The 12031-nt window shown below is 39.6% G+C and overlaps 2 protein-coding genes across 19 annotated transcripts in view; one reads left to right on the top strand and one right to left on the bottom strand.

Moving 5' to 3' along the window:
- Positions 1-429: 429 nt before the first annotated feature.
- On the top strand, positions 430-3908 carry LOC113745660 (protein DEK). The gene is made up of 6 exons (XM_027278074.1): positions 430-566; positions 667-762; positions 845-934; positions 1289-1387; positions 1463-1528; positions 1611-3908. Exon 6 carries the CDS (start codon positions 1688-1690, stop codon positions 2864-2866), a length of 1179 nt encoding a protein of 392 aa, XP_027133875.1. The 5' UTR covers positions 430-566; positions 667-762; positions 845-934; positions 1289-1387; positions 1463-1528; positions 1611-1687; the 3' UTR covers positions 2867-3908.
- Positions 3300-12031, bottom strand: part of kcnt1b (potassium sodium-activated channel subfamily T member 1b) — a 64211-nt gene continuing 55479 nt past the window's right edge. For 9 of the 18 annotated variants that reach the window (XM_019271811.2, XM_019271815.2, XM_019271813.2 and 6 more), the window contains 5 exons: positions 10174-10236; positions 9859-9909; positions 7818-7829; positions 6766-6850; positions 3300-6049 (listed from right to left, as the gene is read on the bottom strand). In XM_019271811.2, the coding sequence (XP_019127356.1) occupies positions 5929-6049; positions 6766-6850; positions 7818-7829; positions 9859-9909; positions 10174-10236 (332 nt within the window). In that variant the 3' untranslated portion in view covers positions 3300-5928. Of the gene's footprint in view, positions 6050-6765; positions 6851-7817; positions 7830-9858; positions 9910-10173; positions 10237-10489; positions 10532-12031 lie in introns of all 18 variants that reach the window. The other 9 variants (XM_019271821.2, XM_019271822.2, XM_019271824.2 and 6 more) reach the window with 5 other exon arrangements.

Below are 12031 nucleotides of genomic sequence, written 5' to 3'. Positions count from 1 at the left end.
TTTGTCTGAGAACAGGATGACTTGGGTGTCACCTCAAGTTTTCAGGTCTCTCAGGTCCACCAGAATCAGACTAGATGGTAACCCCTGGGACTGTTCCTGTGGAGCCGAAGACTTTGTTGACTTCATAAGAGGTTTGTGAAATATGAGACAAAAAGCAAAAGCCATGTTTGTTTGAAGAACTATGTTTGAAGCTGCTTCTCTCCTCAGATCTACAGAACAGATCTCTGATAGACAGACAGGTGGATGTGACCTGTGAGACTCCTCCATCTCTGAGGGGTCAACCTGTGTGGAACGTGTCGGTGTGTGTGACATCCCCTCCAGCAAGATCACCATCAGTGACTGAAACAGTCCTATCATCCACGGCTACATTTGGTTCGTCTTTTCTCGGTCTCTGGTTTGATATTTTGAATTCTTCATCATTGTGTATACGTATATATTTTATGCTTATGGTCTAAGTTGTTCCCCAAAAGTTGTGACAACACCTCCATCACAACTGACATCAAAGACAGAAACCTCTGCCCAACCCAAACCCAACGATACCCTCACAACAGTCCCAACATCTACGGGTACATCTGGTTAATCTTTTCTAGATTTCTGGTTTAAAATTCTTCATCAATGCGTATACATATATATTTTATACTTAATATCTATGTTGTTTCCCAAAAGTTGTGACAGCAGCTCCAGCACGACCAACATCAAAGGCAGAAACGTCAGGTCAACCCAAACCCACTGATGCACCTTTTATATTTTCTTCACACACTGGTACATGTGGTTCTTCTTGATGTCTGAAATTCTTTAACATTAGAGTTTCATCTGTGCTCAGTATCTCTGTTGATCTCTCCAGCAACGCCTCCAACATCAGAGAAAAGAACCTCAATCCAACCCAAACCCACTGATAATCTCATCACGACCACTACACCTACTTTAAAGACCGGTACACTTTGGTTCTTCTAATCTCAGTTTTGTTCATATTCAGATCAGACTATTATGAGAGTTTATGAGGGTCAAACTTGATTATAAGGTATGATTTCAGCTCATGATAAAATGTAATAAACACATGACAACTAAATTTAGATACCTTGCACATAAACCTACTGAGGCATCCTGACATTTTGATGGTCTTTCACCTGCAGATGGTGCCACAACAACATAATTAAATGAATCAATGCCACATAATTCATTCTCGTGCAACGCTAGTAATTTTCACAGATAGTACTCAAACACATTTAGAAGACTGTGAAGCTTAAGCAGCTTTCTATCGCTTCTGTTTGTATGTTGGTTCCTTTAGAAGCTTATTTGACATCACAGCCATCAGTGACGGAGATCTCTGTCCATCCTAAACCCACCGACCTGCCCATAAATATATCTACGGCCACTGGAATTACTGGTATGCCTGGTTATTCTCGTTTTTTGCTGTTTGAACTTCATAATTTGTGCTTCATATGTCTGTTGTTCCTTCCAGAATCTTTTCTAGCAACACCACGACCATCAGATACAAAGATTGTCTGCACACTCGTTGCTGTGATAGGTATGTTTAGTCTTTGTTTTGTTTCTGCTTGGTTGTAATACAAATATATTATCAGATAATTTTTTTTTATCTTCCTCTGCAGTAGTCCTGTCTTTGCTCCTGTTTGTGGGGTGTTTCCTGGTGGTGCTACATAGGAGGAAGCGCAAGAACAAAACTGTGATGCCTGGATGTCCAAAGCAAAACAGAGATGACTTGAAAGAAGAAGGCAGTAGATCGAGTTCAGCTCAGTCTCCAGGACAGAACAGAGAAAACCATCACTGGGACTCAGAGGTGGGATGGAGGACATCCTTTACTGGAGTCCGAGCCAAGTCAGCTAATGCTATTCTCTTTACGTCTCCTTTCTCCCCACCCATGAAAGATCAAGTGACTTCACAAAATGAGACAGAGGCTCAGTTGAAAGACACAGAAAACCAAACTGAAGGAAAGCAGAAAGTGGAGAGTGAAACTGAAGTAGATGGAGGATTTGAGACAGAAAAAGAGACCACTGAAAACACTAAACAAGCTGCTGATGGTATAAATCTAGACAAAGAACCTTACAGTGTTGTCAACACTGACACTGTACCTTATCTGAGCATCGGTACAAGCCAGAAAAATCCAGATGATTTCAACAAACTGTCCACTGATGGGTTGGGTCAAAGATCACAGACGAGAAGAGTTATGGGGAGGATCTCCACTTGGCCTCCGACTGCAATTCAGTGGCAGGCAAGATGTAAAATGATGAAGGAGAAGGAAGAGGAGCGCTCTGATGCCTTCACTGTTTGGACACCAAAGTTTCCAAGTGAGGTTAAGAAAGTGTCAGACAAAGTGGAGCATCCTTCCGGTTCTGTCCTTGACCAAAAGGACAAGAAAACTGAGAAAAATCAAATAGAAGATCCACAAAAATTGAAAGAGGGACACACTCAGTCCCCAAAACCAAATGACAAGACCACTTCTTTTAGTGAGGTCCATGACCACACTGATATGAAGCAAGAGGAGCAGCTAAACAAAGAGGAGACAAGCCAGGACCCTGCCACTGTAAGGCAGACAACTGGTGAAACCCAAAATCTGAGTCAGGAAAAACCAAAAAATCCAAATCAAGACCTGAAACCTGCAGAAAAGAACGCCAGCAAGAGGACCATCAAGGCAGAACCCAAGAGAGCTGTGACCAGCAGACAGAGGCCAGAAAACAGAGGCACTGGCTCAAAGGCTCCCTCTGGTGGCTCCACACCAGATGATGAAACACTGCTGTCTGGCAATGAGTACCCCACCATGGACCTGCTGCATGAAGTTGTGCAGAACAACGGCCGTTGGACCAGAGAGAGGTGGAGGCAGATACATGTCAACAAGCAGCGTCTTTAGGACAGAGGCTCTGACTCAAAGTTTAATGTTCTGCACACAAAATATGACATACTATAATCTAATTAATCTAATCTACTGTAAAGTCAACAATTAAAGAAAAAGCTTTAGAGTTGCTAGTAAGTGGATTCTGGTACTTTTGTACTAGGCTAGTCCAGACTTAGGGCATGCTAAGCTAAGCTAAGCGTCTCTTCTTATTTACCATATGGATATGAAATTGGTTTCATCTCATCTAACTCTCAGCAAGAAGCGTATTTCTCAAAATATCAAATGGTTCCATTGAGAAATTGATTTATTTCAAATTTAATCTTTGTGACTATGTAATTAAATAGATAAAGTCCATATGTGAATGGAATAATAGCACTCTTAATGACACTTAACATGTGATTGTCACAATATTCTTGAAGAACTGAGATGAAATAAAAAGATCTTTTCATACATTTCATCTGGCTGCATGCAGCATTTATTTGTTCATATTTTATGTCGAGAAGTACACTCGTCTCCCATAAGAAATAGTACAAAATGGATCAACCCCTTTTTTGACAATGACTTAAAAACATAAAGTGGAGGTAAACATAATACGTAGGCTTTTGTTAACACCTAGACAACATGCATGTTCCATTCATATAAATACACAGTATCAAATAAATGGCTCCAACTTGCAAGCAGTTGACTTGATTATGGGTTTCTCTAGCCATGGGACATCACGCTAAATGTCCTGCTAAATGTACAAAATTATCGTTCTTGGCAAGCTTTATATCAAAACATGCTTTTTAAGTGTTTACATGCCCCTTGTGGTATTGTAAGTATGGACAATAGGAGATCTGAAGTGAACTTGTTGTGGAGTGTGATTTGTCAGGCGTGAGGACCTAGGACGATGTTAAATGAATGGATCTGAACACCGAGCGTATCATCCATCGTGGTCGCTCACATTTTCACTCCTCAGCTCTCCTGCCCTGTAAACTGACACTTGTGAGAGGCCACTGAGCAAAGATCAACAGCGTATCTCAATGGGACTCTCAGCAAAATACATACTGTTTACATACCGGTAACATAAAAAAAGAAGCGTATGCTGATTCCTCAAAAAAAAAAAAACATCTCAAAGAGAAAACAATCCATCTGAGATTATTCATCATCGTTAAAATATCATTTCATGTTTCTCTGACAGTTAGGAACGGCACTCGAAATAAGCTCTTTAGACGTTGGCAAGGTAAAGCAAAACAACGACATGCATGTCGTTACTGAACATTTAACTCTTTGCTTCACAGAATCTGGTTGAATACTGTCCACCATGTTGTACAGATTCAGATTAAAGGGTCATGCTGTTATGCTCTAGACATTCCCAAAGAGCTTAGTGCAAAAATAGTTCAAGTCCTCTTTCACTTTCACACAGAAGAGACTGAAACAAAAGAGCGATGTTGCAAACAATGAATCCATAAAATTACTATTTACAGTCAGTGCACAAAACATACTGCTGAAGAATGATAAATCAAAGAGTAATCACACTGACAGCGCCTCATACACAACATATGGCCTTTAGAAGTTGGAAAGGAGAGTTAGAAATAGACGTGACTGTGACTGTCACAGTCTGTGCAAAACAATTCTGCTACCAGTTATGAAACTGCAGAAATCACATTTAATTAATGTGAACAATAGAGCCTGATTTCCTGAAGGCTGATACTGACATTTGTGGCAATTTGATAATGATATATCAGAAAATATTTCTGATAAGGAATGGAAACAATTCGGAAATACACACTTATTCGCTTCAGCGAATGAGTGCATTTGCCATCGTTTCAAACTATTTCTTTGAAGTTGGTTATTAAAGAGTTCTCTGTACTGCACAATGAAGAAAAATGCAACCTATAACACTTGAGAAATCAGAGGTATAATACACTATAATGAATTATAATTGAAGAATGCAATTTTACAAATATATTTGACTATCTCTTGGTCTAATTATTTTTTTATATTCTCCATTTACTGATACTCTTTAGCATTTCTGAACAAAAATATCTCATTGCATATTGGCTGACATCTCTGATGAGCAAAAACCAGATGAAATCATTTGTTAGACTTCAAAAATAAAGAAATATATATATAGATACAACACTGATATCACAAAATAGATGCAAAATAGCACAACATACAAATCATTTCAAAGATATTTACGAAGCAGTGTGAGTAAATAAAATAATGGCACATACACTATAGCAGACATGATATGGGACATTTAAAATAGTGAAATAAATTACCAATATTCACTCTTTACCAATAACCACAACAAAATTCAGTGTCTGAACAACAAAGAGAGAAATGCTGAGTAATCTAATATGGCCAATAAAAGGTGCCACTACAGTGTGTATAATCACTTATGTCGTAAAAAAGTTTGTGCTCATAAAGAAACTGAAAATCCCATCTGATTAGAAAGAGACAAAAAAAACAAACAGACATTTGTAATAAATTAAGAAAAGTGCACATGTACTGTAATTTCATGGTAAATGCTTGAATTGCTAGAAATCCATAGCATTTACTCATAAAAAACATGACGGAGGAGAGGTGTAGTTGCACCGAGGTTCAGTTCTTTGTGAGTGTAGGTAGCAACAGGCGTGAAGGAAACCGGCCTGAGTCGTGGCACAAGGGCAACTTCACCCCTGAGTGAAATAATGATTTGATATCGGGTACAGTATGTGCACAAAAACCTCCTTTTGACTGTCCAAAGACCTCTCACAACATTAATCAGACCTCTCAGTCCTTTGGTTGGAGGGAGAGGACCGTTTCCAGTGCCTGGTTCTCAGGTTCAGATTGTTTTGCGAGGGTGACGTGTGTTAGTACAGTAGATGTGCGAGGGGAGTCGGGGTCGATGATGAGGCACTCTTCATGCATCCTCCTGTAGCAGCTCAGTGGGTAACAGCAGCCCCCTCTCTCTCTTTCTCTCTCTCATATACTGCACTCTCACTATGGGCTGCTGTTCTTGGCTCCAGACAAGCCTTCTTCAAATGAACTCTGTTGGCCCAGGCGTGGCTTAGACGTTAAGGGTCAGGGTGTCGAGAACTGAGGGGATTTCAGAGGTGAGTCTCATCCCTCGTCTCTGTGCCAAACTCTTGCTGGTTCCTGGTGGTGCGGGCCTGCCCCACTTGCGAGTCCTCTGGCATGTGTGCCAGTGGGTCGGACCGGATAAGGTACCTGTAAAGACAATAATCAACATCACCTGTTCATGTAACTGAGCAAGAGGATGAAGATTTACTTTAAGTGTAAATTAAAAAGTAAAAAATAAATAATGGTTCTGTGTTTGTCAGACCAAAGAAGTAAGAGTTATTATCCACCGAGCGAAATTTGAATGATTACAAATATCGACAAGTTTATGAAATTAAAAAACGAGCAGTATTCTCAGGTCCAGCTCTGTGGGGCCGTGTCCGCTGAACAGACTGAAGACACGCCCACTCGTGGGAGCAGTCAAGCTTTGGTTATTTTTTTTCTAAGAGTGTATGTCGTGCCCATTGCTTAGTTATAAAATCTCAGCACACCAGAAAGCGTCTATCCTGGCAGACTCAGACTCTGAAATATTTATAGTCATGATTATGGATGAATCCTCCTCCTCCTCCTGCACCCAGGCGCCCCTTGGGACAGACAGTCTCCACCTCATGTGAAATACTAATAAATAATATACTTAATTTAGCTCTACAAATAACCTATAAACGAAATGTGTGCTTTGGTTTGCTGCTAACATCAATCAGAAAATACACTCTGTGCTTCCAGAAATGTATTAAAATTGTGAAAAATGAAGAGAAACAAAAGTCTGATTACCCACTGAAACACAATGTCCTAAAACGACATAACACTGTTCTCATCAAAGTAAAGTCTACTGGACACAAGAGGAAAAGACAAAATGGGCTTCTTACACAACATCGTTGAGCTCCAGCATGGTGTCAGGAGGAGGATTGATGAGGACGTAGGACAATGTGTTCTGGTGGTCGTTCATCTCATCTGGAAAAAGAGACACAGGAGACCTTCAGAGCTTCTCCAGAGCCCTCCCTCGTCCTCCTCCATTATACAGTACATCAGTCAGGAAATGAGCCGTCTAACCACTGAAAATATGAGCCTCCCTCGTTTTCAACCTCTCAGCGAGGACAAAGGCAAAGTAACCCACGTACAGTATCAGGGCGAATGGAGAGAAAAGTCTGAGACAAATGGTTGTGGGGACGCTCTTTTTCTAGTCTGGCTCTTAATTAAAGAGATGGTTATTACAACTGTTAATGGTTGCAGTAACCTCTACATGTACAGGTTTATCTATATACATCAAGCTGTTTTTTTAACAGAGATAAATAGTTGAATTTACCAATAAATTTTAAAGGTGCCAGTGTGTAGGATTTAATGGCACCTAGTGGTGAAGTTGCAGATTGCAAACAAATGAATACTTTACACGCATTATCCTCTACTCCCAAGTATGTGGCTGCAAAATTCACATAAAAAAACAAAAGGCCATATCTAAATCAGTGTTCGTTCGGAAGAGGACACACTGAATGTTACACACTGGACCTTTAATTTGATTTATAGGTTTTTACAAATAAACTATTTTAATAATGCCTTATTTTCATCTAATGCAAAAAATATTGTTTAATTTTCTATTATTTATTTAGCTGTAAATTAGACACTTATTATTATAAACACTAAACATTAACAGTTGTAACAGTATTCTTTTATTGCTTTCACAATGTTGTTAAGTTAACAATGGGAACTGTTTTGCACTATGGAGGTCGTATCGTATATCTGATAAAGAATCAATAAAGAGAAAACTTGAAATCTTCAGATGAGTCATATCACTGTGTGTGTGTATGTATGTATGTCAGTTTGTGTTATTTATGTTTGTGTGTGTTGTGTGCTCTCTGGCGGTGGCTTCTACTTGCGTGATGGACAGAGGAAGGAGGGCACAAGTGTCTCCATGACAACCCACCTGCTTGTGGCCCTTTATAAAGCCAGGCGGGGTGGAAGAGAGAGAAGGGCTAACTGTTACTGACAGGGCACTTTGTGGAACAAGGGGAGGCCCATGCTGCCTGCTGACTCAAACAGCACCCCCATGCGCAGCTTCAGAACGGAGCCAGCATGCAGACAGCGTCTACGGCTACGCCACAAATCCATCTCCATGGCATTCCCTTTTTTTTTAAAAATCATTTTTGTCCTGCGCATTCCACACTGGACCAGCAGGCTTGGTAAGGCGGCAAGTTGCCATGCCAACGGACGACAATCAGCCCCAACAACCCAACCAAGAGTCACATCTGAACGCACCCCACAGACACACGGGACATGCTCCAGCATCCGTCAAGACTGGACCAAACGCAGAGCGACTCAAACCAAACTGAGAGTGAAGCAGAACACATTGGGAGTGTGAGAGTGGAAGAGGTCAACCTGCTGCTGCTGCTGCTGCTAGATCAACATCTGGAACATTAATTCTATATTATCTTTAAAAAGTCCCTTGTAAGAGGAGAGAAAATATGCAGCTTTTATGAGATTTAGGATTTTAGGGACCGTACTAATTTGTTTTCCCTCTAATCCACACACTATTGTAGACAAATCAGTGTATTAAATATGGATTATACCATGGCCACAGAAACACTCATTCCTGATTAGTAGGCAGCTGAAAAAAAAAAAAAACTCAGGCAGTGCAGTCACAAAGCATTACGTCATTGGTGGTTTTTATTGTTATAGTGACTCTGAGTGTTGGAGTCACTTTTAGGACATTGCAGCAAATCTTAAACACAGGGCTGAATGGAGGTCAGGTTTTCTAGCCACTTGAAGACCAGAGTGAAGGCAAAACAAACCCAAACAAGCAAGAACAAACTAAAGATGGACTAGACTTTAGTCATGTCATGTATAAAAACAATAATTCCTACACTGTATACCTGGCATAGATTAACTTTCTTGTATTCGGCATTAGTAATTATACAAAAACATATACTGTCACTAAGGGTGGCCCATTTACATGTTCTGCTCGCAGCAGGTGGCGTTACGTCTGACTAAACTGGTGGGAAGTGAGGTCAGCCTCTTGTGACTGGTAGTTTTTTATTTAATATGTCAAAATGTTTTCACCAAATCATAATTTCTATATATTTCTAAAAAAGAGTGAAACTACTCTTCTATATTTTTCCTCATACTCACCTCACTAACTGCAGAAGTACCCCTGGTGGAGAATTACTGCCCTAGAGTGAACTTTTACATCACAGCAGCGAGGTGAGAAGTTGAACCACTGGAGGTCAGCAAAAACATGATTTTAAGCAGAGAGTTCAAATTCAAGCTGAGAGTCTGCACCTTGACGTCATAGTCCTGTTTCATCTTAAATGTGATTTGCTGGAGTACAGAGACATTTTGCCCTCATATATGTGCTGACAGGTTAACCACCACTCTAAATCAGTGCACATGCTATATTAAAGGCAACCATAACAACAGTACTATTTGAGTCTAACGAGCAAAACAGACCCAATAATGTATTCATCTACAAACAAATACCACAAATATGACACTGCCTGTTTTTTTGCCTGTGGTTAAGTGGCCATGGTATAAGTGTGAAAATTCGCTTGGAGGTGTCCTGATATATGGAAATAACAAACAAGACGGAGGTAAAGAACATGTTTCCTCCCTTACTTCTTTATTTTCCACATCAGGACATAGCCAATACACATTTTTCTTCTAGAAAGTGACATTTTAATTCTACGTCTAACCTTCCATCCACAGACATAATGCGTTCCGCTCCACTCTTGAAGCCATACTCTGATGCCCTGCAGTACTCTAGCCATTCTGGACGTCACCTCACAGGAACACAATGCAGAAAAGACCAGATAGATGGAGAGAGATAGTAGAGTGAGATAGTGAGAGATTGGCTGCTGGTCTACCACTTATTCTGGCAGCAGAAACACATACGCACACGCGCACACACACTCACACTCACACACACATACACTCATGCAGTAAAGTTGCAGTACTGTGATCAACCAGCTAACCTGACGGCCTGGTCCCCTCTGTATACGGGTGCTCTGAAATGTCCTGCAACTCTAAGCAATGGCAGTCACTGTTAATGACCTAATTTGTTCATTTATAATTAACTGAAAATTTTATATGAACCAAAAATAATTAAAAAAATTAAATAAAATAAAATAGACAACATCAAACATCTTCTAAAAATGGATATATCTATCTCTGTGGATAAATTCAATGTACTAATCTTCAATGGATGCTGGTGAAAGGACAAATTCCTTTCTCCACAAAGATGGAACGTAACCACTCACATGTTGTAAATGAGTAAGCACACAAATTACCTTGCAAATATCCTAGATTTACTCGATTCATGACATCGCTCGCAGTGAGATTAGAAACATCCTCTACAAGCCAAAAGGAGGGAAGAGTCAGAGAGAGAGAGGAGGAGAGGAACAGAGGAGGGTGGGGGGAAAAAAACAAGAAAAAGGAAATAATTCAGGCAGGCAGCGAAGGCATTTGCAGTTTCAAAAAGAACGTTTCAAAAAAAGGTGAGAGCAATGCAAAAAAAAAAGCCATGCATTTGTGTGTGCACAGAATCAATTCCAAATTATTCATCTGTCACATGTTTATGATCCTGTTGCAGTAATCCATACTGACATTCACGGTTCATAAGAAGATCTTGAGCTTCAGGGGTTCTTCCTGAAACGTATTTAATCAACACGTTACATAATATTTAGCAAGTGCAACACATCTGGAGCATGATTCTGCTTTTGTTTTGAAGCATGAAGCTGGGAGAAGAGAAAAAAAACAACCAACAAACAAAAAAACACAAAGAACAGAAATAGAGAAGTAAACAGATAAGAGTGCAGGCAATTGCAGTCTGTGAGACGAGGTCTGGAGCTCCTGCATCTTCATGCATGACGTGTTTACATCCACATGTTTGGCATGATGAAGTGGTGTGTGTGTGTTCGTGTGGTATGGAACATGGATGAGTGTGAAACAGATGGGAGAAAATTAGTTTTTATGAAAGTTGATGATGATATGGGGTGATGTTAATGATCTGTTCTATCAAGACCCACAGCGGCACATCGTAAGAGGTAATGAGATGAGATGAAAATGACTGGGAAACATATTTGAGCTTTTCCAAATGCAGCTTTTCTGACAGCTGAAATAATTGAATTGATTGAGAGCAGGTAGAGGGAAAGAATCTCATGAACTCAGTTGTTTTTATCTAGTAAAAAGTCGATTTTAGTGCGTCCTTGCTTCTGTGATTTCATTTGATGATACAATGTTATGAGAACTTTAAATGGAGCCACTTAAATAAACAATAGAACAAGAAGCATTAAACCCTTTTTAACATTCTGTAGCTGCACAAAATCACTTCATGAATAAAAATAGTCTCCTGTACCACCAATTTAGAATTGCGTGACAGATTATCCGAGTTAAGCTCAGTGGAAAGGACAGGTGGTTACACAGCAGCTACAGTTACTGAGGCTGTCATGCTCAAACATTTGGGAGAGTTCTCAGACTAATACAAGTTTACTTTCTGTCACTCCGGGTACTAATGATATCTCTGCCTTATGGGAGAAGACTTAATTCGAAACTTTCTCAAAGAAAGTAGTAAAAACTGAAAAAATCCTCGAGGAAGTGTAACTGTACTGCGCAAAAACAATGTGGCTTAACACATCACATGACATGGTGATCAGGTGAGATCCTGTCATTAGGACTTGCAAGTACTACTATTATTTATTCATCATTATTAATTAAATGATCTGTACAATTTGGTCATAAAATTGTAAAATAACAAAAAAACAGCCTAAGATGACATTTCTAAATATCTTTTGTCAGTTTATAAAAAAGAAAGTATTAACATTTGTGATCCTGGAAACTTGATTTGGGGTCCTTTTTTGCTTGAAAAGACTTTATTAATTAATTCCTTATGCGATTTATTAATTCAGCATTTACTTCCATATTCCTGCTGCTAAAAGAGGAAATACAGTTTGTGCCAGAATAATGATTTATCAACCTGGACGGAAGTTCAAACTGATCGTACAAGCCAGCAGGCACACAGGTAGTGTTGGCAGCTAGCCTGCTCACCTTCCATAACTGAGCTTGAATAAAAAAAATTAAAAAAAAGGGGACAAAGGCATTTTTATTTTGGATTTTCTTAAGTTGTCTCACTTTTAAACAGAGATTCTT

Source organism: Larimichthys crocea, chromosome III (assembly GCF_000972845.2).
Source record: "Larimichthys crocea isolate SSNF chromosome III, L_crocea_2.0, whole genome shotgun sequence".
Lineage (NCBI taxonomy): Eukaryota > Metazoa > Chordata > Actinopteri > Sciaenidae > Larimichthys > Larimichthys crocea.
The sequence above is the reverse complement of the archived record's forward strand: the minus strand, read 5'-3'. Positions and strand labels throughout refer to the sequence as shown.